The sequence below is a fragment of the Exophiala xenobiotica genome (genome assembly GCF_000835505.1).
Source record: "Exophiala xenobiotica strain CBS 118157 unplaced genomic scaffold supercont1.2, whole genome shotgun sequence".
Taxonomy (NCBI): domain Eukaryota; kingdom Fungi; phylum Ascomycota; class Eurotiomycetes; order Chaetothyriales; family Herpotrichiellaceae; genus Exophiala; species Exophiala xenobiotica.
In genome coordinates, this window is record NW_013562493.1 from 755,234 (window position 1) to 782,143 (window position 26,910).

The 26,910-nt window shown below is 51.4% G+C and overlaps 11 protein-coding genes across 11 annotated transcripts; 6 read left to right on the top strand and 5 right to left on the bottom strand.

The window, feature by feature from the left end:
• Positions 1-306: 306 nt before the first annotated feature.
• Positions 307-1,584, top strand: PV05_02473 (uncharacterized protein). Its single transcript, XM_013463047.1, has 2 exons — positions 307-823; positions 875-1,584. Exons 1-2 carry the CDS (start codon positions 772-774, stop codon positions 1,408-1,410), a joined length of 588 nt encoding a protein of 195 aa, XP_013318501.1. The 5' UTR covers positions 307-771; the 3' UTR covers positions 1,411-1,584.
• Positions 1,578-3,968, top strand: PV05_02474 (uncharacterized protein). The gene is made up of 2 exons (XM_013463048.1): positions 1,578-1,847; positions 1,907-3,968. Exons 1-2 carry the CDS (start codon positions 1,832-1,834, stop codon positions 2,998-3,000), a joined length of 1,110 nt encoding a protein of 369 aa, XP_013318502.1. The 5' UTR covers positions 1,578-1,831; the 3' UTR covers positions 3,001-3,968.
• Positions 3,660-6,115, bottom strand: PV05_02475 (uncharacterized protein). Its single transcript, XM_013463049.1, has 6 exons — positions 5,730-6,115; positions 5,246-5,672; positions 5,128-5,189; positions 4,632-5,069; positions 4,352-4,568; positions 3,660-4,253 (listed from the first exon to the last, which is right to left on the bottom strand). Exons 1-6 carry the CDS (start codon positions 5,823-5,825, stop codon positions 3,976-3,978), a joined length of 1,518 nt encoding a protein of 505 aa, XP_013318503.1. The 5' UTR covers positions 5,826-6,115; the 3' UTR covers positions 3,660-3,975.
• Positions 6,101-9,695, bottom strand: PV05_02476 (uncharacterized protein). The gene has a single exon (XM_013463050.1). It carries the CDS (start codon positions 9,645-9,647, stop codon positions 6,363-6,365), a length of 3,285 nt encoding a protein of 1,094 aa, XP_013318504.1. The 5' UTR covers positions 9,648-9,695; the 3' UTR covers positions 6,101-6,362.
• Positions 9,696-10,590: 895 nt separating this feature from the next.
• On the top strand, positions 10,591-11,725 carry PV05_02477 (uncharacterized protein). Its single transcript, XM_013463051.1, has 3 exons — positions 10,591-11,012; positions 11,068-11,340; positions 11,388-11,725. Exons 1-3 carry the CDS (start codon positions 10,853-10,855, stop codon positions 11,522-11,524), a joined length of 570 nt encoding a protein of 189 aa, XP_013318505.1. The 5' UTR covers positions 10,591-10,852; the 3' UTR covers positions 11,525-11,725.
• Positions 11,726-12,289: 564 nt separating this feature from the next.
• Positions 12,290-13,651, top strand: PV05_02478 (uncharacterized protein; the record flags this gene model as incomplete). Its single annotated transcript, XM_013463052.1, has 1 exon — positions 12,290-13,651. One exon carries the CDS (start codon positions 12,290-12,292, stop codon positions 13,649-13,651), a length of 1,362 nt encoding a protein of 453 aa, XP_013318506.1.
• Positions 13,652-14,284: 633 nt separating this feature from the next.
• Positions 14,285-18,571, top strand: PV05_02479 (uncharacterized protein; the record flags this gene model as incomplete). The annotated part of the gene is made up of 1 exon (XM_013463053.1): positions 14,285-18,571. The coding sequence occupies one exon, from the start codon at positions 14,285-14,287 to the stop codon at positions 18,569-18,571; it is 4,287 nt and encodes a 1,428-aa protein (XP_013318507.1).
• A 40-nt stretch (positions 18,572-18,611) lies between these two features.
• Positions 18,612-20,442, bottom strand: PV05_02480 (uncharacterized protein). Its single transcript, XM_013463054.1, has 2 exons — positions 19,990-20,442; positions 18,612-19,935 (listed from the first exon to the last, which is right to left on the bottom strand). Exons 1-2 carry the CDS (start codon positions 20,212-20,214, stop codon positions 19,054-19,056), a joined length of 1,107 nt encoding a protein of 368 aa, XP_013318508.1. The 5' UTR covers positions 20,215-20,442; the 3' UTR covers positions 18,612-19,053.
• Positions 20,443-21,070: 628 nt separating this feature from the next.
• Positions 21,071-22,047, bottom strand: PV05_02481 (uncharacterized protein). Its single transcript, XM_013463055.1, has 3 exons — positions 21,864-22,047; positions 21,613-21,802; positions 21,071-21,563 (listed from the first exon to the last, which is right to left on the bottom strand). The coding sequence occupies exons 1-3, from the start codon at positions 21,909-21,911 to the stop codon at positions 21,097-21,099; spliced, it is 705 nt and encodes a 234-aa protein (XP_013318509.1). The 5' UTR covers positions 21,912-22,047; the 3' UTR covers positions 21,071-21,096.
• Positions 22,048-22,212: 165 nt separating this feature from the next.
• PV05_02482 (uncharacterized protein) lies at positions 22,213-24,790 on the top strand. Its single transcript, XM_013463056.1, has one exon. The coding sequence runs from the start codon at positions 22,352-22,354 to the stop codon at positions 24,521-24,523; it is 2,172 nt and encodes a 723-aa protein (XP_013318510.1). The 5' UTR covers positions 22,213-22,351; the 3' UTR covers positions 24,524-24,790.
• Positions 24,785-26,866, bottom strand: PV05_02483 (uncharacterized protein). The gene is made up of 2 exons (XM_013463057.1): positions 26,446-26,866; positions 24,785-26,348 (listed from the first exon to the last, which is right to left on the bottom strand). Exons 1-2 carry the CDS (start codon positions 26,776-26,778, stop codon positions 25,575-25,577), a joined length of 1,107 nt encoding a protein of 368 aa, XP_013318511.1. The 5' UTR covers positions 26,779-26,866; the 3' UTR covers positions 24,785-25,574.
• Positions 26,867-26,910: the final 44 nt, after the last annotated feature.

Sequence of the window (26,910 nt, forward strand, 5' to 3'; positions counted from 1 at the left end):
CGTGAGATATTGGGTTTTTGATTGTGGTTGCACATGCTGTCGAGTAATATTTGGAAAGCCATGTACATCACCATTCAACGTCACTCTCAGCATCGCGCTTGAGTGCCTGGGGTTTTGGCTGAATCCAAAGCACCTGATTACGTGTGGCACGCTCTCTCTATGCGCTTTTTAGTACCTAGTAGTTAGGGATAGCAGGTAGGACCATAGAGGGGGGTCAGTAACAACGGAAGAACGGACATTGTTTCCGACAGAATCTGCTAATCTCAACGCATATCTTATCTTATCTCTCCGCCGAGACTCGCTTCCCCGCAGTCTGCAATGAGTTGATGGGTTTTCTTGGGAGTCGACGAAATTCTTCATTCATCAACATCACTATGAGCAGCACCCTGGCTACCTACCTAGGTAAATGTCTAGCTATGGCAGAACGAGGTTTGCCGTCCATACACTTCAGCTGCAGGTGACCTTCACGACCATCGACTCCACGATCGGCTTCTGTCGAGCTTGTACTTACCTTACACGACATGATGTAACCAGTAGAAAACGTCATGATTCATACAATGACCGCGACTTGCGACCCCGGATTTGACTTCCTCGCCCCTGGCAGCTAGCTAAAATGATGTCGAGCTCGCGCCTAGGAATGTTTGGGTCGCTTTCCTCCGAATAGCTAACTCCCACATTCTGCAGCTTCAAGTTTACCCGGCCAAAATTGCAGGACTTTTCTTAGTGACTCTCAAAGAGATATTCTTCGGCACCCTAGCTTCTTCAGCCAACATGGGCTTACCAAATCAGCAGTCGAGCAAGGAGATGATGAAGAACAAAAATGGTGAGTGTTTAATAGTGCAGACCTGACTTCAGCTCGACTAATTCCCACCAGTGGCTGGCGGGCCCCTAGCGATGCTCACGAAAGACTATCCTGTTGGACACTACCGCGACGGCTACTGCAGAAGCGGACCGGATGATTCAGGGAACCATTCTGTAGGGGCAACTGTCAGCAAAGAGTTTCTGGACTTCACAAACTCCAAGGGAAACAATCTGGCAAAGGCCGGTGTCAAGGATGGCATGAGGTGGTGTCTATGTGCTAGCAGGTGGAAAGAAGCATTCGATGCCGCGCAGAAAGGTGAATTGGCCCAGTCAGCAGTACCGAAGGTCCATCTTCACGCGTCGCACGACCGAGCTTTGGATGTCCTCAAGTATCAAGACCTGAAAAAGTACTCTCATGGTGGAGAGGTACCAGCCGGTCAAACCAGGAATCGACAACCAGACCACGAATCGCCAGAGAAGCCTGGAGGTGTGGCCAAGGAGTCTACTGAGATTAGTGGTCAATCCGAGACAACAGGAGGTTCGGGCGTTAGAACGGATCCCAAGAACAACAAAAACAGCAAGAGTGAGGTGGGAAGATATGAGAAGTAGCTGTAGGTGGTCATGGCTGTCACACGAAGATACCTCCATACGGTCGGTCGCATGCTTCAAATATGCACCATCTGTATATATGCTCCGCCGGTGAGAACATTGCCGAGGATGTGGAAAAGCGCAACGCAGCCTCAGAGGCCTCCAAATATGAGTATAATCACCCGTCAATAAAACCCTCGATGCAAATCCATAACTACCTCGATGTAGCATGCATCCATCCTTAGCAATATCTTTCCTCTTCATATCGTCTTTCCAACCACTCCAACGATATACTTATCTTCACTGACAAGCTCTCCACATAATTGCTTCGGCACGAGCCCATCTATGACACCCTCTCCTCGATATTCATCCCACCCTTGAGGGGGACTTTTGATCAACCTCTGGCTAAAGAGACGCCTCAACCTACGGCAATATCGCCGTCATGTCGGACTCTGTCGGTATGCATCTCTCTGCCCGAATACTTGCTACCGGCTCTCGTCTTACTTTTGCCGTCCAGATCGCGTGTTCGTACATGCTCTAGCCACCGTCCGCCGCCTTCCACGAACAGGATCATCGAGGCCTCCTCCCTCAGCGCGCTTACGTCTTTATGGCCTCTACAAACAGTCTATGGAAGGGGATGTCGAGTCCATTCTCCCTCGGCCGACTCTCCCCTCGGTATCCCCAGATCCCAACAATTCCAAGTCGAATAATGTCCATCGATATGCCTCGCGAGACCTTCGGATACGAGAAGCCGAAGCCGAGATTGAGAAGTGGGATGCATGGCACAGTTGCGCAGGCATGTCACGAACAGAAGCCAAGAGACGCTACATAAGCACCTTAATCGAGACCATGAAGGAATACGCCAGTGGCACACAAGAGGCGCGTGAACTGGTTTCGGAACTGGAGTTTGTCTGGAATCAGATAAAAAGCCAGAGCGGGAGTTCAGAGGACGAAGATGCCGACTCACCTAGCCGACGGCTTGAACGGGCTGGGCTGAAGCAGACGCAGAGCTTCGGAAGCATGCAGCCTGGCCAGAGTAGCAGGTCCGGTCGAGGTAGTCAGGTTCTCAGCAGACTACAGTCCGATTCAAACCATCTGAGGGTCTTATCGCCTGTCTCGCAGGGCCATAGCAATGGAATCGTCGAAGGTGAAGAGGTGGATCCTGATACAGGTGCCCTCATCGGTCCTATCCACACGACACAATCCGCCGTCTCGGAGCCTGAATGGAGGAACCGTATCGACGAGCATCTGAAGCATCTGTCGACCGAGGTGGCTGCACTGCGAGAACAACTTTCAGCAAACCATCTTCTTTCTTCTTCGTCTTTCTCACCCTCTTTGACATCGAGACGACGGAGAATATTCTACCGGATATCCGCCTGGGCGAAATGGTTGGCATGGATCTTCATACGGCAGATCATGTTGGACGCAGGTTTACTATTAGCTTTCATACTCTGGGCAAGATGGAAGGGATATAAAGAGCGCAAAGTCGAAGACTGGGCAAGACGGCGGTGGAATGACCTTCGACGGGGCCTGGTACATCTCGACGCCTGGTTCAGAGGGACGATGCCGATACCCGAACTCCGATTGCCTAGCTTATCAAAGGTCTTCTGAGAAAGATGACTTTGAATGGTTTCAAATCAAGACAGTTACAAGCTCACGTCGGCTGGAATCACCACTTATGATTGTGGACCGAATCAGCTTCATCAATGTACGGAAACCTTGCACAGTCATCATTCAGCACCAGCAGCACCAGTCACAGCAGGGTGCTTTTAATTGGTGTAATCGTTCCTTTGTGACATGGTTTTACACGGATAAGCAGTCGTTCCCTGACAAGGACAAGGCAGTAGCACCTTGAAGGATGTGTATGATCGAAGGGAACTTGTGGCTTCATTGGTGCAAGATTCAACAACTCGGCGTTGCTACAGAGATTTTTACATGGCGCTGGGGAGCTCAAGAATGGCGTGGCCTCTGTCCAGATGGTTAGAGACCTCTTCTGCCGTGCTTCATTCGTCCTCTTACCTGTGAAGGGACTCCAACACGTGCCTTCGAGGCCAGCACGGATTCCACATCTCACAACATTTCGACTCCATTAGAGTTTTATTTGCTCGGGTAAAAAAAGAGAATCCCGTAATTGGACAACGGGAAGCAAATCTCAGGACGTGGTTTCCGGGCTGGGAGTGGCTAACTCAGATGAGCTACGAGTCATGAATGTACGTTGGAAAAGATCGGATGTTTTTGTATAGCATAAAGTTGGGAAAGATGGCTCAACGTGCTGAAGATTGCATTCCTACATGATACCCGAGGGATACGGGACTGTTACCGTCACTTGTGCCATCACTTCTCGTTGGCTCTTCAGGGCCACGCATTCCGAAATTGCCCATGGACAACGCAGGTGTAATGCGAAGGGTGGTTGGTCGCAACGCAGTCTTTTCACGTTACAACGCCTGGGGGGATAGCAGTCCGCCGCCGAGTGTTCGTCGTCATATCACGCGTTTGAAGGTTACATCCCGTGTGCGCTGGTTTGTTTCCAATTGCCTAAGTCACGACAGCCAGCTCTCGCCGCCGTGCCGCAGCATGACCATAGTATCAAATCTTGAAAGGGCTCTTCAACCGCCTGTCGAAGAAGCCCGTCGGATCGTACAGTATTCTCAGCATTCGCGCTTCTTCGAGTCGGTGCCCGTGTCCCCGCTGTCTTAAGAGTGCGAACGCATCCTGACCCGCGGCTGCGTAGTTGATGTATCGGAATGGATGGAGCAGGGCTCCGGATGTTGCTATAGCTTCGCATCGCCGCAGGAGCGTGTCCAGGGTAGTCGTGTAGATTTGGTCATGGGATCTCAAGAGCCATCGGAACTCGATGGACAAAACTGCAGCACCGAGAGAAGAGAAGGGGACGTCAGTCGAGGGCCCCTCAACAATGGAGGGCCCAATGCCATAGAGTAGGAGTAAGTAAAACAAAACATACGCATCAGGGGTTCCTGCTCGTCATCGAGACCCAGGAAATTGGCACCACCGCGTTCTTGAGCGTAACGCATATGAGGCAGAGTGAGTGGTTGAACGAGAATGCCTGCTCGGAAGTAGCCGTCTACTTGGAGTGAACTGTTCTGCATGGCCAATGTGAAAAGCTCGGCAAGCTGGTGAAGAATGACAGCGTCGTTGTGGACTGTGAAGGTGACTTTGTGCTGCCTGCGTGTTGATCAAGGCATGAGAACATGATTGGACAGGTGAGAGATGCTCGACGGGACTGACCTGAACCCAGGCGGGTTATTGACCTCCATCATCTCGGCCATTTCAGTCAGACTGGCCTGCTGAATGGACCGGAATAGGGCTGGGATCTCAAGGAACGGCTTCCACGACGACTCGTCGGGACGAGGACCGAAGTGGGTCAGCATAAGGACATAGACTGGCTGTGCTGCTGCACCGTCAAATCCTATGGAGAGGTCGACGGAGGTAGCAGGGTCGACATGGGCATTTCTTGCGAAAGTCGTCAGCTCGTGGAGCAGGACAGGAACCTGTTCCGGAGAGAAAGCGAGGAGCGCCATATGCAGTGGTTGAGCTGGGAACGTTCTGAGACGAAACTTTGTCGCTATGCCGAAATTGCTGCCGCCACCGTTCAGAGCAGTAGAAAGTCGGCCGTGGTGTGTCTCGTTGGACTCTAGAATAGTGCCATTTGCTAGAACGAGCTGGGAGCGCTGGTGTTAGCCCAGAGTCTCAATGGGAAGAAAGATAAATGGCGCTCACCTCGATCGCTTCGACCATATCACCGGACCAGCCATACTGGCTTGCGAATATAGATATGCCGCCTTAGGCAAGGTCAGCGGATCAACCTAGGATACACAGAGCCAGGCGTGGACCCTACCACCGAGCAGATACCCGCCGACTCCGACTGATGCGACTCTTGCTCCACTGACCATGAGGCCGCGAGGCCCAAGATACTGATAAACATCGAGCCATCGCGCACCTGTACCAACTTCAACAAACGAATGGTCAGCGGCGAGGGCGATAGAGTCGAGGCCTGACAGATCCAGGGTGATGCCATCATCCAGGTTCGACGCTCCCTCTGCGGTATGATGGCCGCCGCTGGCTATAGCAAACTTCACGCCCTCTTCCAGATGAACTAGCTGAGAGATGAGACTGCTGACATCTTCGCTGGTCCTGGGGACGAGACGGCAATTTGGCTGCGAGTCTGCCTGATTTGACGCCCAATACCGATTCTGCTGTGATGCATACTCCGGGTCGTGGGGGAAGACGACCAGTCCTGGAAAGTCGTCGGCAAGGCTGTTGCACTTTTCCAATGTCAATGGACCGCACGATTTCAGCCAAAAGCAAGAGAGACTGTTTACCGCGTGTAGAGCATCCTCTTTGGCAAGAAGCCTCTGATCGTGTCCAAACGTCAATCCTGCCGACAAGAAGAGTGGGTATGCATATTGGACCTTCATGGAGGCTTATCATTCCAAAATCTCGGGTCAAACCATGATAAGTTGATACTTGGCTTCAAGTCTTCCAAGACGCATTCGATACTGCGCTGTATGACGAGATGTTGTGACTGCGACTGTCCGGACGGTGGTACGACTTTGGGAAGATAGAGGGAGGAGGATGGTGATGATGTTGTTGATCGAGTTCAGGCAGGGCATGCCTTTAGCACAATATCTGGAGGCGTCTGATACCATAGCATCCAAGGCCGTAGTGAGCGATCCTAACTTAAGGTAGATAAGTGACGTAGAGCTGCTGTGAGTATGGATGCATGCGCGTGTTGTTTTTCTCCAAATGGGAGAGCAGTACTCCGAACCGGCACGGGATTACACCCTCGGGTCGCTGTACGAGCGCTACATGCCTCTAACATCTTGAACACCTTTTGACACCATCGTGATACTCACGGAACATACAGCTCAAGCCTACCCAGAGTCACCTATCCTGAATTACCCGAGTCACTATGCCATAAGTGCCTCACCGACACCCTTAGATCTGTCAGGTCATCATTCATCCTCATCGTCACTTTCCACGACTCGCCGTGCCCTGCCAGATTTTGGCGCCTTTGCTTTGGGGATATTCATTGGAAATGCGTCGGCTGCTTGACTCTTCTCAAAAAGCGACGTGATATCGGGTAGGTCCTCTTCACCCGTTTCCATGCCAATACTCTCTTGAGAGATCCAGAATGGCTTGTCGGCCACAGGCGATGGTTCTGGTGGTGAGATGTCTCGATCGCTCGAATCTGCGGCAAGATCGGATCGAGGCAAGCTAACATCGTCGATGAAGCTGTCGTTGCCGTCATATTCACCTGGAGATCCGTTTGTCGCGGAAGACGGTGGATTGAGTGATTGCCTTGGTTGCTTTGCAGGGCGCTTTCGCTTGCGCGTGGCGATAGCCTTCTCCGCAGTCGGTGCTCCATTCTCGTCGAGATCCTTGAGCTCTTGATCTTCTGCGGGTCGCTCCCAGTCTTGAAAAGGATCACGCATAGCCTTGAAAGCTTTCACAATCGTCTCGGTTGCCTTCGAGTGCTTGACGGCTGTTGTCTTGCCCAGGCGCTGCTGTTGTTCTGGGAATGCATCGAACCTTACGTGCCGAATGTACTCATCTTCAGTCCCTGTCAACCTAACGTATCGTTCATCCAGTTGTTCCTCCTCTGCGGCTGTCAAAAGGACCTTTTCGAGTGGGGCCAGCAAGGCAACTTCATTGTCTTTACTGGGCTGCGGGACCTTGGACTTTGATTCCTTTTTGCTGTTACCAAGAAAAGTGAAGCCAGTCTCGACTCCATCTGGCATATGAAACTTCTTCGGTGGCTTTTTGGGATTCTTTGCTTTTCTTCTCTTCGGCTCCAACGGACCAGGCTGTGAATTCTCTATCGGAATCTCCACGACACGTTTGTCCACTGTCGGCTTGATCTCCATAGGTACAATTCGTGGGGACAGGTCCTCATGATACTGAAATTCCTTGCCATTCTCAATCTTCTCCTGCATCACTCGATAATTGTCTTTTGCTTTGTAGTAGTCGTCGTGCTCCTTCCCACGCATCAGCAGAAGTACGATATTACCGGCTCGCTTTCTGCCGGTACGACCCATGCGCTGCAGCATCCTGATGGGCGATTTGGAGCAATCGTAGCAGACAATAAGGTCAACTTCGCCGATATCAAGCCCTTCCTCGCCAATCGATGTCGCAACGATGGTATTGTAAGTACCGGCTTTGAATTTTTTGATGATGTCAAGCTGGGTCTTCTGGTCCATGCCTTCAGAACCCTTCGTGCCAGATTGACCCACAAAGACGTGTGCTCGAATCATCGGCCCATGTCGATTGAGCACTCGTGAAATCTCTTCGGCACTGTCCCGATAGTGTGCAAAGATCATGATGCGGGTGCTTGATGGCTGCGTAGTGCCTCCTCGCCCCTCTCCAGCATCCATGAAATGATTCAAGACGACCTCCTTCAAGTATGACAGCTTCGGATGGCCCACAAAATTGGGATCGTTGATCCATATTTTCAAGCGGTTCATCAGTTTTTTGAAATTATCGTCCTCGATGATTTGCTTTGCATACTTGCCATTGCCGGTCTCCCCGTCTGCGAAAAGTTTCATCTTGTGATAGAAAGGCCCTATTCCATGGTATTTCAAGAGCTCGAGGCTATGCGCTAAACTCATCAACACCGCCATTATTGCTGCGACCATTCCTTTTATACCATGGGAGGCTCTTCTACCCGGCTCGGAGAGCTTCCACTGATCATGAGCCTTTTTCAGGCCAAAGAGTGTGATTTTTTCAGGGTCCTTCCCCCAGTATGCGTTCTGAGAGTTCAACTTATTCAAAAGAGGCTGCACAGCTGCAGAGAACAATTCAAGTGACATGGCGATCTCCTCCGAATTGTCAAAAACCTGGGTCTCGACGTTTCTGGTATGTACGAATTCGCGAATGTCGAGCGAGTCTTCGGTCCTGATCTCGGTTCTAGCGATTCCAAGACCATCGATTACCTCCTGTACCGCTTCCACGGTCGCTCCCGGTGTGGCTGTCAAGGCCAGAACACGGAAGCTTGTGTTGAATCGTCTGAGAAATTTGATCACTTCAACATATGCGTAGTTGCCGGTTGCTTTATGTGCTTCGTCGATCACAACAAGAACAATCTTGTTTGGATCGGCCATTCCATTCTTCAAGTCATTGATCAGAGTCTGGGGTGTCATAAAGAATACCCTTTTTTCTTGCCACTCCTCTGCTCGAATACCGGGCGATACTTCGCCTGTCAGCATTGTCGTTTGAGAGCGTGGAATGCCGGCGATGTTGAAGCATGCGTCAATTTGCTGAGACACTAGAGGCTTGGTGGGCGCAACAAAAACCATCTGAGCGTCTTTTGTCCATCTGAACCAATTCAGCATGATTGTTGCGGCGATGAACGTTTTCCCCAGACCAGTCGGAAGAGCAACTAGCAGATTGTGGAATAGTCCTTTGTGAACAATGTTGAACTGGTAATCTCTGATTCTGCCCAGATTGGTTGGATAGACCCAGGTCTCCATCGCCTCGCAGTCAATGTTGTGATGTGTAGGCGGCTCATTGCGTTTGGCTAGAGGCCAATTATGTGCCCGGGCTTGTGACTGCGTTCGAGGAGGGTCTTGTTGGGTTGTGTGAATTCCATGCAAAGTAGTCTGGCGGAATGAAGTCGACCTTTCTACAAGACCTCCTCGAGCAGGGGGTTCCCTGTTCACAGAAGCGCGGTTTGTGTTGCCGCCATTGCTGTTGACCAGCCGAGCACTTTCGACGGCCTCAAACGCCGCCAACAGAGCAATATCATCATCCTCCTCGGCCTCAAATTCATCAGCGGAATGATCTGTGAACGACCTTACGACGTTTCCAGACATGGCTTGAGCTACCAGCCTTGGTGTTGGAGCGCTCGGGCTGTTGTGAGGCTTCATCCAGCGTGCTCCTCTAATCCTCGACGGGCTCGACCATTGTTGGGTTAATTGTGTTACGAATGTATCTGGTTGTCGCTCCGCAAAAGGTACGTGGATACGTTCTTCATATTTCGATTTGCGAGTCTCTTTGTCGCCGCCTTCCTCGCCAGCTTTTTCAGGTGATGGTAGGTCGTATACACCTTCATCTGAGTCGCTAACCTGACGGTTCTTGCGCTGACGTTTTCGTGCTCGAGGATTGTCGTCCGTCTGAGAACTTGGGACGAGAACATCATCGTTGGAGCTGACTTCAGCCTCATCTTCTAAGAAATCCATATTGCTGATGGATCTCGTTGATGCTACATGATAATGAGCGCCTTTTGAAGCCAAACTGAACATGACGTGCTAGCAAGGACACGAAAGTCGCGCTAAACGCGTGACCACGTGACACTAATTATTCTGTCTCTTCGTGAGCGCCAGTCAAGGCCTTCCAGATGACTTCGTACCTCGACGCGTTCTGCTTCCTTGAAACGCGCCCTGCAAGACCGGACTACTATATACGACGAGACGACAATATCGGAAAGTCATTGGTCTACCACAGTGCTTGGAGGGCAGCCCAGAAAGCAGCTGCTTTTGTCCGGCCCAAAAATCCCTCAGCACACATCGGCCCTGCAATCGCTTTCGAAAGGAATCCTACGGAGTACGGATTCGATAACTGGAAATCCACTCCTGGAAGCCACAGCGCCAAACCGACGGCGCCCATGGGGAGGCAGTTCCGATGCTTGAAACATCGCCAGGCCACGAGGCAATTTCCGACAGCAAGGTCAGGCACGATCAGGCTAGACCTTCTGTGGGAAAAAATTGTTCCACAATGACAGCAAGCCACGCGACTGGATCGACAAAGTAATGGATGCCAGTGTCAAATGTCTCCCCACATTTTCCCACGGCCTTTGAGGGTAAGAAGAGCTGTGAACGCATATGTGTTATATTCAGGCAACGAAAATTGACCATGACATGCAGTGCGCGCGTCGGATAGTGGACGGGGTCTAGCCTGTCAGCGGATTCTCGACGGGCACCTCGTCAGTGCTCGTCTTACGGAGATTGATGGTAAGCGAATCAAACCTCATTGTCGGACCGGCCCATGATCGCCAAAGGAGCCAAGAACCGGACGGGGAACACCAGTGGCTTCTTTTCATGCTAGTAAAAGCTGCAACGCGCCAGTTGCTTGATGGGCAAGGGAAATGCGGTTGGAAAACGACCTACAGTCGCCCATCGACCGGGGTTCCGTCCACTTACGAGAAAGGTTCTACAAGCCACCCGAAACAGGTTGAACCTTGTATAACAACAAATTCTGGGGAGATTATAATTGCACGCGATGGATTCCCTTGTGCAGCTCGTTATATCTACCCAGCGGTCGCGCCTCGTTCTTTTCCGTCACCGTTACCGTGCTGGCACTGTTCTTACCCAGTCTCTCAGTCTCACGGCTACCACATTCGTTACCATCTGCTTCTATCTTTCGCTCTTTTGCCAGTTATCACTCGTGTAGACACCGCCGTTCCTCACCCTCGCCTTCGCCGACCCTAGTCTCAGGATTCTCGATCAACATGCGCTTCCTCAGCCTTCTTACAGGCTTCGGCATCATTGCCTTGGCTGCCGGACAAAACGCAACAAACACAACAAACACGACTCACAGTGCAACGAGCGTCTCCAGCTCCGCCTCCTCGACGGCGTCTCTCAATGCTCAAGTGATTTGTCTGCAGAAATGTGAGCATGCAAGTGTAATATCAGAATATCAGACGAGTTGACAATGGTGCTATAGGTGGCTCCGCCGATGTCTGTTGCCAGGCGAAATGTGTCAATGTGCCTTGTCCCAGCCAAAGTCAGGCCAATGCGACGACCGCGTGTGAGGCCAAGTGCCCGCAAGGGAATGGTACAGCTGCGGACACGGACGCCTATGCTCAATGTCAAGCATCATGCGTCAGCTCTTACTTTCTCTCTTCCACTGCCGCGGTGGCGACCGCCAGCTCAAGCGCAGGCGGTTCTGCCACGTTTGGAGGGAGTGCTGCGACCACAACAGGTTCGTCAGGATCCAGTAGGTTACCAACTCAAGATCCCTGATACCTGCTAACATTCTCGCAGGCGCAACCTCGGGTTCAAACACAGCTGCTTCAGCTTCAGCAACCTCGACTTCGGCAGACAATGGTTCCAGCGGCCTGCGCGTTGGCACTGTTGGTCTCGGGTTCTTGGGATTGGTCATGGCAGGGCTTGCCTTGTAAATGGTCAGCGACCAGGACATGATATTCAGCACGCATCAATGATCTCTGATTCTCTTCGCGCAAGTAACCTCTCTTGCTTTGTTTCTTGATCTGTCTTTGGCGTTGTAGTCCATGGAAGAACAAATCATTTCTAGTACTGTGGCTGCACTAGGGATGATCTAGTAGCGACTCCCTAAACAAACCAATTTTAATCCTTTGTTGCAAATGCGTCTTGGTGACTAAAAACCTACCTACCAGGTCGGGAGGTATCTGGGATAGGTGATGGCCACAACAAATGTTGCATAGACGGCGAGACGGCTCACGACGGCTCTTTCAACGCCGAGCCTTTAGCGGGCGCGCCTGATCTGCTTGGCTTGCGCAATTGCGATCATCAGCCTCAGTGAACAAGATCGACGTGAGACTGGTCTGGGCGTTGTTGCAACAATAGCTTGTTTCTCCAGACCATCTTTGCTTTCGGTGGACCATTGGGCGGCTATGGTTGATGGTCCGCAAAGAAACGCATCTCGCTGGCAAGAGCCGTGGTGAAGTCTTCGTTCCTGCCCAATGCTGCGGACACTTCCTCTGGGTTGAGGGCCTGACTACTCCGTATATCTTGACTGCTTCGAGGCCCTACGTATCAGGCAACCGAAGCAGAATCCCTCTTTCTCCTCTTGCGATCCCTTCGAGTCGAGCCCACTGTTTTCAACAGCCTTCGCGTGCCCAGATGTGGTGCAGGCAGTCCTCAACCTGCAAAAGACATTGCAGCCGTTAACTTATCAAGAGAAGATGTCGAGTACCGGAGTTCCCATGTACCGTCGGAGCTTTGATCCAGATCAGCGAATCCGCCGTCCTTTAGTGGAATACTGTACGAATGAGTGGCGAAACGAACCAAATTATCGTTACGAACCGTCACCTGAACGTGCCACATACTCCGACGACTTTGTCGATTGCCTCGAAGACCTTTGGGACAATACAGTCAGTGTGGTCAAGGCCCCTAAATTTCGAAGGCTTCTTATGGTAATCATCGTGGCGACCATAGCCTTGCTCGTGCTGTGCGTCAAGATTTGGCCAGTCCTCAATGAAGAAAGAGTAATATTAGCTTCGGTGAACAAGAACGCAGGTTCGGCCTCTGGTGGTTTATTTGGGATCAACGTGCGACCTCAATTTCCCGGGATGATTCAAGTGCAGACGCTCGATCCCCGTCTTCTCCCACAAGCAGCCAAACCCCAGGCTTCGGCAACTGGAAACAAGAAGAGATTGGTGTTCATTGGAGACATTCATGGTTGCAAGAAAGAGCTGGAAGCATTGTTGAAAGCAGTGCAATTTGATCCGGTGACGGATCATTTGGTCGCTCTGGGAGATATCGTCTCCAAAGGTCCTGATTCACCCGGAGTTATCGACCTGTTGCGTGGCTATAATGCTTCTTGTGTGCGCGGCAACCACGACGATCGACTCCTCCTGGTTGTCGAAGATCTGCATTCCACATCTCTTACCTCACAGAAGAATGCTAGATTTGCCTCAGACGCGGCAACCCAGGCATCACTGAACAAGGACAATGCTGTGAGGAATCTGGCCATGTCTCTGGATGCAGCTCAGGTTGAGTGGCTCAAATCTTGTCCTGTCATCCTTCGCATTGGAGAATTGAAAGCGTTCCATGGAGAAACTGTTGCGGTCCATGGTGGTCTGGTCCTGGGCATCCCTTTAGAGCAACAAGACCCGGTGTCAGTCATGAACATGCGAACGGTGGATATGCAAACCCACGTACCGTCGCAGAAACACGAAGGAAAAGGAGGCAAAAGCAAGGCTTGGTACAAGTTGTGGAACAAGCATCAGCAGTTACTCCCCACACGCCAGGGCTGGAATCGCCTGAAGAGCTTCGGCAAGAAAAAATCCGCCGAGAAGCCAATGACTGTGCTCTACGGACATGATTCTAAGACAGGCTTGAAGATTAAAAAATACACCAAAGGACTTGACACTGGCTGCGTCAAGGGGGGAAAACTCACCGCTTTGGTGGTGGATGGCGACGGCAGGCAGGAAATTGTTCAGGTCGATTGCAAAGATCGTCGTCAGGTATCAGCAGCTCGAGAGACTATGGATGACATTCCCAAAAAAGGGAAATCCGAGCCACCTGTTGATAACTCGAATTGAACACCAGTCTCGATGCTCACTTTGTGCTCAGTTTCAGCGGATGAATGCATAGCGATTGGAGTCCAGGCAGGGTCGGGAAGAGTGAATTGGCTATTTTGATACCAGCCAATTTGGTGCATCTGGAAAGATTTCATGTTGCTGGTCGGTTTTGTGAAGGAGAATTGAATTGGAACTCAAGATGGAAGATGAGTGATAGGTGGCTTCAGAGACAATGCGACTCGTCATTGAGGGTTGCAACAACTCTTCGTTCTATTGACGCCCATCTTGCAACAATACCCGTTGGAATGCTGAGTGGTCCGTGCAATATCAGTTCTTCTTTGTTCAGCCTCCCTTGCAACATTGCCGAAAACGGATTCCTTTGATCCATCTTCATTGGCCGCTTTCGACCTTTATGCTGTGGTTAACGATTCTTTATACTCGCATAAGTGAGGAGGATTCTCGCTTCGTTTCTCGATCTCTGCGCAATCACACGTCCATTCGCCTCAACAAAAGACACAGAACTGATATACCATACGTATGGACAACAACAGTACGAAGTCCCATTACCAACTCACAGCCATGTCCATGTAATGAGTCAGAGACAACGGGTCAGCATTCGAGGATAGTTTTCACGTCGAAATCGAGATCGCCGGAATGGACTCGTCGCCTGATGCGGATCGTTGCTCTGATCGAGGGCTTCAAGAAGCAGAAGATACAGAATTCGATGATACTACACGGTATACTAATGTTGGCCTGGCGGCAACCGCGTCGCCTCCCAGATTCCAACGACCGTCAGCACCTCGGAGACGGTTAGGAGGCAACGCAACCTCACCCTCAACTAGCCATGCTGAAAGCGATTCTGATTCAGATATCATTGAGCGCGAGCGAATGAGCCCCATACCAGTATCTCGCATTCAGAATGTTCTTGGTCAAGGGCACGAAGCTATTGGGCTATTCACCTCAACAAGCTACGACCCAACTCTTTTGAACGTTGAGACACGAGATGAAGCACAGGTTGTTACGCCAAAGGATCAAGAAAGCCAAGAGATTGACATGGGCTCTGCCAGTGGCGATACCTCGCCAGACGCCAATGATTCTTCTCCACTCTTCCTTGACAGTGAACCCGACCGGGCAGAGCAGGAAGCACAGGAAGCGCCAGCCACGCAGAGCCTTTGGCTTCCTACCCGAAACATTGATTCTCCGATCTCCCATGGCCAAGGCAAGAGTGAGGGCCTGCTTGACCCTCAAGGGAGCGACTATGGGGAAGACATCAGGAGATCTTCGACGGACGAAAGCATATGGGCCAAAACTCGAGACCGGGGAGAGACGGGATTTGAGCAGCAACCCGATCAAGAAGAGCAAGCAACGCAGCAAGCTTCAGAGAACCAAGCCGCAAAAGAGATGGTGACCAAGGACCAATTGGAAAAAGTGCTTCGAGAGTACGAGCTTGTGAAAAGTGAAAGAGATCGGCTCCTGGAAGACGTAGACACGCTTCGAGGAGAGAATGCGCAATGGGTCCAGGAATTGTCTGAGGCACGGAAAAGGTTTCACGCTGTCGAAAACGAAAATATCCAAACAAGACTCGCACGCGATAAGGACTGGAAGTACTTGGAAGACGCTTCTGAAAGCGCAATGGCTGAGATAACCAGTGTTGAAAGAACGACTGTAAGATTGGAAAAGGAAAATTCGGAGCTGAGGGACAAGCAAGTTAAGCTGGAATCTCAGCTCAAGGATGCTGAGCTGATAATATCGGAGCAGCGGTCAAGAATTGAAGGGTTGCAGACAGAACTGGATCCGCTCAGAGCTTCGGAGGATCGTTCAAAAGAGGCACGTCAAGCACAAGAGAGAGAAAGTGAGCGCCATCGGGCGGAATTGAGTAAGATCATGGAATGGCTAGGGAAGCAGCGGGCGCAACAGCATCTCCTCTATCCTGTGGTGGTGCAGTTTTGCGATCAGCATATGACTAGACTTCTCGACCAAATACAGTCGTATGGCATTCAACAATCCATTCCACCATCGCCTTACCAATATCAGAGCCTGGGCGAATCGGTCAAGACGCCCTCGGAACTTGCTCCTTCAAGTCGCCAAAGCATGGCCAGCCAGTCCAGTACTGTTGCAGTCAGGTATCACCCATCAAGAGTGCTCTCCCTTCCTCCATTGGCGGCATCTAATCCTCGGCCTGAGTCCTTACCTGGTCAAGATCTGTTTTATCAGCCAAGGATAGATACGGACAGAAACGGCATAGTCTTCAAGAGGCCTGCTCTCATACAGCGACCACTACGGAAGGAAGATATATCGCGAGGCAAAGATAACTCTGATCGGATACCAAGGCCTGGGACGGCTCCATCGCAGCTTGGTGACAATAAGCCGATATCGCAGTATTCTAGTCGACCACGCGGTCTTTCTCCTTTCTCCAAGCACTCTTGGGCAAATAGTCAGGACGACGCTGGCCCTAACGTGAACAAGTGGGGTGAAGCTATCGATACTTTAAATCTTCAAGGGATGGGCCAGTCTCTACAACTGGACGAGGCCGAGGAGTCTGTCGTTCGAGGGAATTCAACACAGGGTCGCGAAGCTCCAAGCCCCGAGGCGACCAGCAGTGCCATTGGACAGCCTCAAAGTCCGGGTTTGAGGAAAAGATTCGGCTCTTATCCACCAAAATCGCCACCGAGATCTGTGGGAAACCCAGTTTTACTCGATCGTGAAGAGTTGCAAACAGTTGCAAGTCCACCCTCTCGAACAGACTCAGAAACATTGGAAAAGAAATTCGAAGCGGATGCCTCTCCAGTCGAAGCGGCCATCGAGGACTACACCAACGATGCATACCGACCAACGGACTCAACTACTTTCCACTCGAATATATTCGGTGATGGGAGGCCGAAAATCTCAAGGTCTCAAAGTCTCACTCGGCCCGGAAACAGTATCAATGAGTCGGGCCTAAGACATCGCAGACCCTATTCATGGGATCTGAAAGCAAATCAGACGTCGTTGCAGTTGACAGAAAAATGCAGCAATGGATTGCAGGGCCCCCCAAGCGTTGCTTGCAACGGCGACGGAACTGATGAGGTGTCAGTGCCTCGTTTGGTGTTTGATTTTGGACAGCGTCTGCTGCATACCTCGTCATACGTACCATCGGCTCTTACCAACACCTCGAGTGTGACAGGACTGCCAGAGTCGACCCATGGAGGTTCACAGCGGTCCTTTGCGAATGGTCAGCACTCTCCACATCCTTTTCTGAACAGCTCGTCTGCTGCTTCTGGTCAAGAAGAGACTCGACCCGCTGATCCTCTCGCGCGCAAGATCGTAAGGCTGGTTCCTCGTTCTCGCCGCAGGACCCGAGTTAAGACCGTCCAAAAGGAGGAGATTTTCCCTTCTATTTTCGACATGGTCAACTCGAGCATCGACTCATTTAGCGATATCTGTGAAAGCGTCCAAGGTTGGATGTCTGATATCGTAAGTGTATCTGACCCCGGAACTGTTTCAACGCGCTTGTCCAGTGTCTTCTCGGAATGGGACGTTGCGGGATTGATTCTGGACAATGACAGTCAATCCAGTGGTGCAAGTGTACATCTCAGCGAGTCACCAAGCGCGTCAGAAAAGAGAGGTCCTTGGCTAGACGAGGGAACCCCTTCTGACGTCGAGGGCGAGCATCCCACATCTCACAGATCAGAATCTGGAGCGGCATTCGAGCCGCCTGTCCTCCAAAACAACGATTACATCAAAAAGGCATCTACTCGATCGGAAAGCGGGAGCGAAACGAGCAGGCAACCCCGTCAAGCATATGTCGAAAGCTGTTCGGAATCGGAGTCAGATTCAGCTTCAGTTGATGGGACGATGCGCTCACCGGTGCTAGATGATGTAGGTCAGTCAGACTCCAGGGACGAGCATAGCACATCCTACCAAGCCGATTTCGAAACCGACTCGGAACGGGATCGTGACGATGGGACGATATACACAAACGCCAAACCTCATGACATGGGACCAGACACGAGACGCTCCAAAATGTCGAGTTCTACGGCACGCGCTAGATTGCCATTGCCATCACCGAATGGCTCTCAACCGGCCCGCTCGTCTACTAACTATTCTGCAAAACAAATCCTCGATCGGCGACCAAGCTACTTCATCCTGACCATCCTTCTGCTTTACATAGCAGTGGACATGGCCATTATCGTATCAGTCCATGCGGCGCCACTCATCGGCGGCATTTGGCAAATGGCTCAAGCCTGGCTGGGAGTACTGTTGGCTGCTGTGTGGAATCTAACTGTGTCTGTGGCTCTTCGCCAACGCACTCCAAGCATCCTTGTGTCATCGCCGGTTTCAGAGTCAGGTATTATCATGCCGCCGATTGGTTCAATGTCTTCTTTCGACACAACACCCAGCATGACCGCATCAATGCCCAAGGCGTTCAACCCATATCCAAGACGGCCAATATCGACTCGCATGTCTCCATCGCCCACCACCAAGTCTTCTCCTGGCTTGAACGGCAACGAGCAGAACAACGACATACCGACGACAGTCTGGATCCTCACGACATCGCCGTCTCCACCCTTATACCAGGTTAAACATAACCAGACCAGTGCAGCTGATCTGCGACTCGACGCCGATGCCGACGCCGCCGACGGTCCTAGAAACATGCAGACCAAAATACCACAGCCGAACGATACCAAACAATCCAGCGCAGGCCTCCAACTTGATGTCGACGTCAACCATGAAGACGAGCTGAGGGAAAGAACACGACTATGGCCATCCAATACCAATGCCAGTACCAGTTCCAAAGCGAAAGCAAAAGCCAAATCCAGGGCTAGCCCTGAAATCCACGTCCTTCCCAAGACGAGAGAATGGACAGGACCGGCGCATCTTGATTTCAGCCCCGGTATACGTCGATTCATCGACAAGGTACGGTTTGATGTCACGGTTATGATTGATGCAGTGGGAAGATAGTTCACCATGACAGCGAGGAGCTTTTTCCAATTGAGGAAACCTGGAAGATTGTATACAGACAACGCACGGGGGCCAGGCTTGGTATGTGAATAGAATGCTCTCGTGCCGAGACTGAGTAGATACTGTACTAGCTGTTCATAAAGAACCGAATACGCACACACTGAGCACAACAGAAGTTTCCAATGAAGGAACGGGAAAGCACCTGTATAAGCTGACACTTTGGCTCTTGCCTTCCCTCGTCGGATATCCATATTGTAGCATGTACTGAAACATACATATCCATTCTCCTCATATGTAAGACTTCAATCCAACCCTATGTCCATAAACGATATAGTTCCCTCTCCGCACGATTGGACTGTCGTGCTAATAACACCTGCAATGCTTTGGGTATTTGTAGACTTCTAAGCCTGTTCTTCTTTGTTTGTCACTTTCATTATTTTGCTTTGGCCGGGTGGTATCCGGTTCGGCCGCAGATTATTCGTTTAGTGTTTCTCGTCGCGGACAGCCTCGACTCCTTCAGCAGCAGCCTCCAAATCCTGATACTTTGGTGGAGGAGGGATGTCTTCGGTCATCAATGGATCCTTCTCGTCCTCGGTGATAATGAACTCGACCACGCGGACATTGGCACTGCCTCGTTGACCACGACGATGGAAGCGTATCCAGAGGTACGAGATCATTTGTCCAACAAGCATACCCACAGCACTGGCCATCAAGCCTCCAACGATGCCAAGGAGAGCAGGAATGACGAAGAAACGAAGTGTCTGGTGAAGGATGTGGCCGAGACGGTGGAAGCGATGGTGACGATGCCAGCCTCCCGTGTGGTGTTTATGACCGTGATGCTTGGCTATGCCTCCAAACTTCTTGCCATGACAGCCCTTTCCGTCCTTCATCCAGCCCTTGGCCCCATGAGCACGTGCCTTTGCAGCTGACATGATGTTTTGAAGGCGAGCGGCAATGATGGCTCTGAGACGGCACAGAGACCATTTGGCGGAAGGGTCACAGGTCGTAGCACCAGGAGTTTGCTCGAAGGGTATCTGGACGAATCTGGCAATGGCAGTCTGATCTGGTGTCTGAAGGAGGTCAATGGCAATTGTGTCGACCTTGACGGGATGGCCTTGCAGACCTAGAACGGTGAATCGAGTGGGCAAAACGGTGACTGCAGGGTCTTGGACTGAATTGATGGGTTGTAATGTCTCAAAAGCAAAGTCCATCTGAACAGGGTCCGTCTCCTGGCCATCTTCTCTCCTTATTTGACGAGTCGTCACAACGAACGGGGAGGAGGCGGCCGCGTTCATATCATGAGGAAAGACAGGAAAGTCGTTGATAGTCAAGCGGTTTTGGGCATCGATAACAAATTCGAGTTGCTAGAGTCAAACGGTCAGCCTGGGGCCTTGCTTGTCGAATAGGCACGTGCTTACGATTTTGCTGTCGACACCAAACTGCGGCTCTGTCGGATTCTCAAGACCGAAGTACGGACAGTGAGGGCAGTCGAGATCGACCGAGCCGCCGGTCATAACGACGCCTGGGGGAGGTTTGACTTGAATGTCGGCGCGCTCTGCAGCCTCAGTGACCTCGAGGGGCAGCAGGAATGCAGAAGCCCTCGAGGACAAGGCACAGGCGACCAGCGCTGGTGCGAGATGCATGGTGTTGTCGTGTTGATTCACAGATCTGTACAGGATTGTTGGTGAGATGGATAAGACAAAGGAAAGAGAAGATGATTAGATAGTGACAGGACAAGGGTCAAGTCAGGTCAAGTTGCGTAACAAAGCAACGAGAAACAGCAACAGTGACCCTCAGGCCAGGCAGCCTGCGGTGTGCTGTGCCTCATGGGATTTAGGAGAGTGTCAAGGCCCGGATGCGCCGGAACAGAGTACAATTTTAGTTTTATGCATTGGATACGAGTCCCGGCGACGTGTTCAGCCCTTAATCCGGCTGCAGATCATACTATTCATTGTCTGACAACGACGATTTTACTGCGGGTGCCGTCTTTCCGTGGTGGCCTCACAGTGCCTCATCACTCTCTGTATGAGTGCCTGCCACTTATTCACTGGTCAGACTGGCATCCTCTAAAAACATACACACGCGACCCTCAAACCTGCGGCTGACTGGGCATTTCTACTAGCGTCTTGGCCAGGTCGATGCTTCTGCCTCGCACATGTGATGTTTTGTTGCTTGCTCTCTAACATGACGCAAGCGATGCATCACACGCATCATCACCAGCAAAGCTTAACCAGGCGCGAGCCGAGTCACCGACCGGTGCGCGAGTAGTAGCGAGGTACGAGGAGTACAAGTCGAAGACAGGTGGGTAAATTATTAGTTGATCAGGTAATAATACACACAAAATTAGAAATCAAAGACTTTGGTCCGCAGAATATTTTCAAACGGCGTGCTCCTCGGTCTCTGCTGGAGCTTTGGCTGCCTCTACTGTGGTCCTCGACAATCTGGGCTCTGTTGAGTACGTACTAGCACTCACTGTACGCGGGAGGTGGGTGGAAGGTGTATAAAGCATGCATTCCAGATCACTCTCATCTACTCTTCTTACCCAACCCATTCGCATCAATGCTTCGCCTCGCTTTCCGACGAGTCTCCCACCGACCCCAACCAGCATCTTGTATGTCTTCGGTTGTGATCAGGTCTCGAAATCGAAACTTTCGTGATATCCAGGTCTCCAAAGCCCAATCGATCACACCACATCTCCTTAGCAAAGTCGTGAAGAGAAACCAGATGATAGCAAAGACAGCTCCAGCAGCCACACCAACCAATACCTGCTTTGGAGTATGATAGTTGAGATAAACCCGGCTTGCAGCCACAGCTCCAGCTCCCATGCATGCCAGCAGTGACAACAGTACTCTTTCCGAAAGTGTCGAAGGCGAGTAGCTCGTGGTTGATGTGGGTACATGTCGAAATAGCAGCCACATGGTGAGTGATAGAGCAAAGAACGTCACAAATTGGGAGTGTGATGAGGGCATCCCATATCCCTTGCCATGCATTTCTGGAAATGGTTAGAATAACAAAGTCGAAGATAGTCCTGTTATCCTTACGTTGAGGACGCTCTTCTCGAATCAACCTCTTAAGCCCAAAATTGAGAGCCTCGCAGGCCATTTGCCCGGCGAACATGAGGAGAATTTCCACTTCTCGTGAAGCCCATATCAAAGTCACGTAAGTGACACACAGACCTTGCGGGACAAGAGCCAGCCAGGCTGAAGCATACGAGAAGGGATCATTGGGATTCTGGAGCAATCAGCGTTGACTCACCGCAATAGCTTTAGTGGACATCCTGGAGGGTACGTACATATCGAACATGTGTCAATGACAATGATGCGAGCGCAGGATCGTCCATCTTGCAAACAATCGGCAACAATCGCCGAACAATGGACGGTTTAACGTACAACCAACAGGAATCAAAGGCAACGTACGCTCGTGGAATATAAGAAGGACAAGAGGACAAGAGATATGGTACAAGCAAAGAGCAAGAGCCTAAGGCAAGATTTGAAGATACAGCCCCTGTCAATCTGGCTCTTTTCTCGGGAATTTCCCCAGATTCTCTAGCTCGTAATTCTTTTTCTGGCGTCATTGTTGCCTCTTTCAGTCTCGGTTCGATGGTCTGGACTTTACTGTAGAAATCTACCTTAGTCACTAGGTGTTAGTCTCTTCGTTGATATTCTGTTTCTTCGAACACATTTTCTTCTTCTCCTCTTTTCTAACACTCAAATTGAATGCCGGGAGCAGGAGGGCGCTTCACGGCTTCATAGAATCCCGCCGCCATACTTTCCCTTCAGTATGGAAGATGACCCAGGTGCCGCGGAGGATGAGAGAACCATCGAACTCTCTTCCATCGCGGCCATATTTCCAGAACTTGTCGTCGATCCCAATGACTCCTATGTGGCAACCCTCGAACTTGCCGTGACGCCTGTCAAACCGCTACGAATCCTTTTCAAAGTTGCAGAAAGCGGAGCGCCGCCTGCGTTGCTAACGCCACCAACTTCATCTGAACAAGACGAAGGCAGTCCTTCCCCAAAGCCGCCCACTCAACAACTGGTTCAACTTGATGCACACGAGCTGTCACATTTGCCTCCTTTGTCCCTCCGGATATCCCTGCCAAAAGGTTATCCTGCGGAGAAGGCTCCTACCGTCTCGGTCTCTGTCAGTCCCCCATGGCTGCCACGACCAGTGCTCAAGAAGTTGAGAGATGACTGCTCGAGGCTGTGGGAAGAGCTAGGAAAAGATCAAGTGGTTTACACATACATCGACCACGTTCAGCAAGAGGCGGAGAATGCTTTTGGTCTTGCAGGAGCACCAGACTTCCAGATCTCCAGCGATCTCAAGCTAGCATTGTTGGACTTCGATCTGAAGGCTAAGCGCGAGCAATTTGAGAAAGGGACGTTTGATTGTGGAATCTGTCTGGAGCCCAAGAAGGGTGTTAATTGCCACAAGATGTTGCAGTGCGGAGACGTGTTCTGCGCTGCGTGTCTGCAGGATTTCTACAAGAGTTGCATCACGGAAGGTGATGTCGACAGTGTCAAGTGTCTTTCCCCGACTTGCGGGAAAGATGAGACCCAGAAGAGTGGCCTTCACGGACCACCCTTAAAGAGACGGAAACACGACAGGACACTGAATCCTAGCGAGCTGCTACAAATCCCGATTGAGCAAGAACTGGTTCAACGTTATGTGCGTCTCAAACGCAAGAAGCGGCTGGAAGCAGATCCAAACACCATCTACTGTCCTCGACAATGGTGTCAGGGTGCGGCACGATCCAAGAAGCACCCCAAACCAATTGACCCCGCTAATGGTTTTGCGGACGACAGCTCTGAATCAGACGAGGAGCTTCCACAGCAAACCAAGAGGAGAAAGAAATTCGACCTTGAGGAGCTCCCGATGTCACAGCGTCTATCTGTCTGTGAGGATTGCAACTACGCATTCTGCTGCGTTTGCCGCAAAGGATGGCACGGCGAGTTGGCTCGTTGCAGCCCACGCCGGCAAAAAGAACTTGACGAAGAGGAGGCTGCATCCCTGGCATACATGCAGAAGTACTCAACACCATGTCCGACATGCAACGCACCCTGTCAGAAGACCATGGGCTGCAACCACATGATCTGTTTCCGATGCAAATCCCATTTCTGCTATCTCTGTTCAGCTTATCTCATGCCCGACAACCCATATACCCATTTCAACGACTTGAAAAGTTCGTGCTACATGCGACTCTGGGTTCTCGAGGCTGGCGATGGCGAGGGTGTCAATATTCAAGCGTTCCATCATCCCGAACTTGCCGAGTGGGATGAGGTAGTTGACGCCGAGTCGGACTCAGAAGACGACCTACCACCAGAAAACTTCGAGGCATTTCGTGGCGCCCGACCTTTTGCGGATGAAGAGGAGTCCTCCGATGACGAGGAACCCGCGCCAGACCAGCGGCGGAATCGAAACGTCATAGAAATTGTCAACTTCGCCCGGCCTGGAGGCGATCATGCACAGCGCATTGCTTTACCCGAGAGACCCCGACCTGCTGATCCTCCGCCACCTGCAGTGCCGAACCCGCCCAGAGCAGCACGCCGACGGAGAGGTCATGGTCAACAAGCCAACCGCCAGCGCGTAATGAGGAACGAGCCGGCTCGAATTGCAGGGGACGGGCGAGTTCCAGGTCCGCCTCGGCCTCAACTACAAGCACCAGGACGTCAGCAGGTGGGAGCGCAGAATGCGGCAGGCCCAGTGAATGGCCACGAGGAAGAAGTCGCCCCACCTGTCCTCCCATATGCCGCTCCCGGCCAGGGTAATCACCCCGGTGGCGCGATGCAGCCTGGTCCTGTCCGAGCAATGGGGCTAGAACGCTTCCTCCAGCTCGCGCAGCAGGATCAGGAGGACGAGTGGGATAGTGATGAGCTCGATGAGGATCTGGACGAGCTTGTGCTCGAGGAGCAACCGAGGAGGAATAGAGCCGTGGATCGGAATTGGCGGTGACAACGAAAGTTGGACCCGAATCTGAACCTGAAGCTGAACACGAGTTTCGCATCTTATCTCGCCCTGCCCGACGATTTGTAAAGACATAAAGAGCTGTACAGGAAGGAAGTAGAAAAGGATCAGCATGACTCTGAGCAAGTGCTTTGTTGATTGATCAACGACACTTATGCATGGGTGCGTACTGGTACCTGCTTTTCAGGAAACTATTCAATGCACATATAGATCGACATGAGCTGAATGACCAAATGACCGATGAGTGGAGACAGATTTTATTCCTGTTGTTCTTTGCTATGTTCTATGTCTATATTGGCATTCATCTCCACTATGCATTGCTATAACCTATTGTAAGTTACATTGATGCAGAAGCATAATAGCAGCAAGACATCGTGCGGATTGTCCTCTTGTTCTTGGTCCTGATTTTCCGTTGAGTCGAGTCGAGTTGATAGATCGCATTGTGTCAACACGAACAGGATGGTCTATTCTGTTTCGGTCCACTCCGGCATCGATGTCTAAGATGGACTGATTTTGTCAGACCCCATCAAACCAGTTGGTGGTCAAAAGTCCCAGCCTCGTCCAGAAGAAGGCCCAGAAACGGGGCTTGTCTGTCGGAAGCGGCATATGCAAGTGCAGGTTTAACGTGCCATGTTCGATTTGCAGCATCGACTATAGTCCACGCTGGTCCGGTCCGGGTGTTTTGCATTTGAGAGTGAGCTCACAGTGGGACAGAGGCAGAAGCAGAAGGTTCTTGCAGAAGGCGTTGTGTCTGTCCCAGTGGCCAGCTTCCGAAGCCAAATCCCTTCCTTCAGTCTGGTAGTCTTGTTGCCAGAGGAAGAATTCTGACCGAGACTCCGTTAGTACCTGTCCGGAGAATGGTATCGATGTGCTCGATGTGTCGCTCGTTGCTGTGAGAGACTTTCCATTTCATTTCTGTTTCGAATGCCTCGGGCCAGGTGTGGCAACGGCCATCAACACGCACTCAGTTGTCTGTGCATAGTAGCTGAGGGTTTGTAGCTGCTCGAGTCGTGTCAGGTCGATGGTAAGTCAGGCAAGCCTAAAGTCTCAGAATATCGCCGCCCTTGGTTATCCCGCCGCGGAAATGGTCCTGGATGACTTTGCCCCTCAAGAGGGTCTGCTCGACAATGCCTTCGACGTGGCGCGGCTCGACACGGCCGTACCAAATACCAGATCCTGCTAGTGGGTGGGGTCCGGATGGCAAGCACTCGAACGTCGGTGGGATGTAGATTATCACGTTGCCTGCCCATTTGTGCCCCCCAACGTGGGAGATCATGCCGACGTTGACGTTGATGCTGGAGTCGGCACTCGATGTAGAATCAGGAGATAAGGACGATCTTGGATCGAACGCGCCGGCAGTAGCTTTCAACATGGGCCCCGAGACCCTGTCGCTGGTTTTGCGGTGGTTGATGTATCGAGTGAATTCGGCATGCAGAAGAGGCCCAAGGATCCCGCATCTGCTGTCACGCTGGCCGTGGCTGCATATCAGGATCGTGGGAGTCTCTATGAATGAGCTGTCAAGCGATGTAGCAAGTGATGAATCTCGCGTCTTGGCTTTTCGTTCGGATTCCGATCGGTCTTTGTAGATGGGATGAATTTTGCCTTCTTCTGGCAACAGTGAGGACTTGATGAACTTCCGCAGGGTGTTTGACTGCGGCTCAATGCCGAGTTCTTTAAAGTGTCGAAAGGCTGGGAAGACTAAAGCGTCCACAATTTTTGATGCTTGGACACCAGCTGGGGGTGTTTCACCATTTCTTTGCAGGTCGGCCAGCGGTGTGAATGATGACATGCTGACAAGGACATTGTTGTATGGCTAGATCTCCGGGCTAGTGTAAGTCAGCCTTTTCGTCTCCCAAGTCTCTCTGAGCAGCCACATTGAGAGCATTTGCTAATGGAAGTGTAGCACCTACATCATGAAACTCGCCTCCTCTTCCAAGCGAAGCTTTGACGTCGGCCGTGAACCTTCCCCATACTGCAGTATCCTTCTCATCTTCTATCCTGCTTGTCCAGTCTGAGCGGCCAGTCGACACGATCAAGTGCTGGGTGTACGGCGACATCGACCCGGAGAGCTGTTGTTTTCGATCGATGTCAAGACCCGCAGGGATCGAAGAACAAGGACATGTAGGGTCCGGACAGGTGGGTATCACGGGGAAAGGTGCGGCATGGGTAGAGAGGGCTGCCCGTGCTGATCTGCGACTGCTGATTTGAGCGAGCCGTAGATGGGACGGCTTCAGTAGAGGCATGGCTTTGGAGGAGGTCTGATAGACATCTAATCATGTAAAGATTAGGAAGGAGGAAGGTCAACAAGTCGTTCATGTCCGGCCCTTTATGTGGCGGCGGTTTTAAAGAGGTTCGATGCAGTCATGATTTTTAAT

Bases quoted from the DNA above. Each gene is read 5' to 3' on its own strand.
- PV05_02482 (XM_013463056.1), top strand. From the start codon at position 22,352: ATGGAAGATGACCCAGGTGCCGCGGAGGATGAGAGAACCATCGAACTC.
- PV05_02481 (XM_013463055.1), bottom strand. From the start codon at position 21,911: ATGGACGATCCTGCGCTCGCATCATTGTCATTGACACATGTTCGATAT. The intron at 21,803-21,863 runs GTACGTACCCTC...TGATTGCTCCAG, and splicing joins CATTGACACATGTTCGATAT to AATCCCAATGATCCCTTCTC. The intron at 21,564-21,612 runs GTAAGGATAACA...AACCATTTCCAG, and splicing joins TCGAGAAGAGCGTCCTCAAC to AAATGCATGGCAAGGGATAT.
- PV05_02480 (XM_013463054.1), bottom strand. From the start codon at position 20,214: ATGCATCTCGCACCAGCGCTGGTCGCCTGTGCCTTGTCCTCGAGGGCT. The intron at 19,936-19,989 runs GTAAGCACGTGC...GTTTGACTCTAG, and splicing joins TTGGTGTCGACAGCAAAATC to CAACTCGAATTTGTTATCGA.
- PV05_02475 (XM_013463049.1), bottom strand. From the start codon at position 5,825: ATGAAGGTCCAATATGCATACCCACTCTTCTTGTCGGCAGGATTGACG. The intron at 5,190-5,245 runs GTAGGGTCCACG...ACCTTGCCTAAG, and splicing joins CGGCGGGTATCTGCTCGGTG to GCGGCATATCTATATTCGCA. The intron at 4,254-4,351 runs GTATGTTTTGTT...TCGGTGCTGCAG, and splicing joins CGAGCAGGAACCCCTGATGC to TTTTGTCCATCGAGTTCCGA.
- PV05_02483 (XM_013463057.1), bottom strand. From the start codon at position 26,778: ATGCCTCTACTGAAGCCGTCCCATCTACGGCTCGCTCAAATCAGCAGT. The intron at 26,349-26,445 runs GTAGGTGCTACA...CCGGAGATCTAG, and splicing joins GAGGAGGCGAGTTTCATGAT to CCATACAACAATGTCCTTGT.
- PV05_02476 (XM_013463050.1), bottom strand. From the start codon at position 9,647: ATGTTCAGTTTGGCTTCAAAAGGCGCTCATTATCATGTAGCATCAACG.
- PV05_02477 (XM_013463051.1), top strand. From the start codon at position 10,853: ATGCGCTTCCTCAGCCTTCTTACAGGCTTCGGCATCATTGCCTTGGCT. The intron at 11,013-11,067 runs GTGAGCATGCAA...ATGGTGCTATAG, and splicing joins AGTGATTTGTCTGCAGAAAT to GTGGCTCCGCCGATGTCTGT. The intron at 11,341-11,387 runs GTAGGTTACCAA...ACATTCTCGCAG, and splicing joins AACAGGTTCGTCAGGATCCA to GCGCAACCTCGGGTTCAAAC.
- PV05_02473 (XM_013463047.1), top strand. From the start codon at position 772: ATGGGCTTACCAAATCAGCAGTCGAGCAAGGAGATGATGAAGAACAAA. The intron at 824-874 runs GTGAGTGTTTAA...AATTCCCACCAG, and splicing joins GATGATGAAGAACAAAAATG to TGGCTGGCGGGCCCCTAGCG.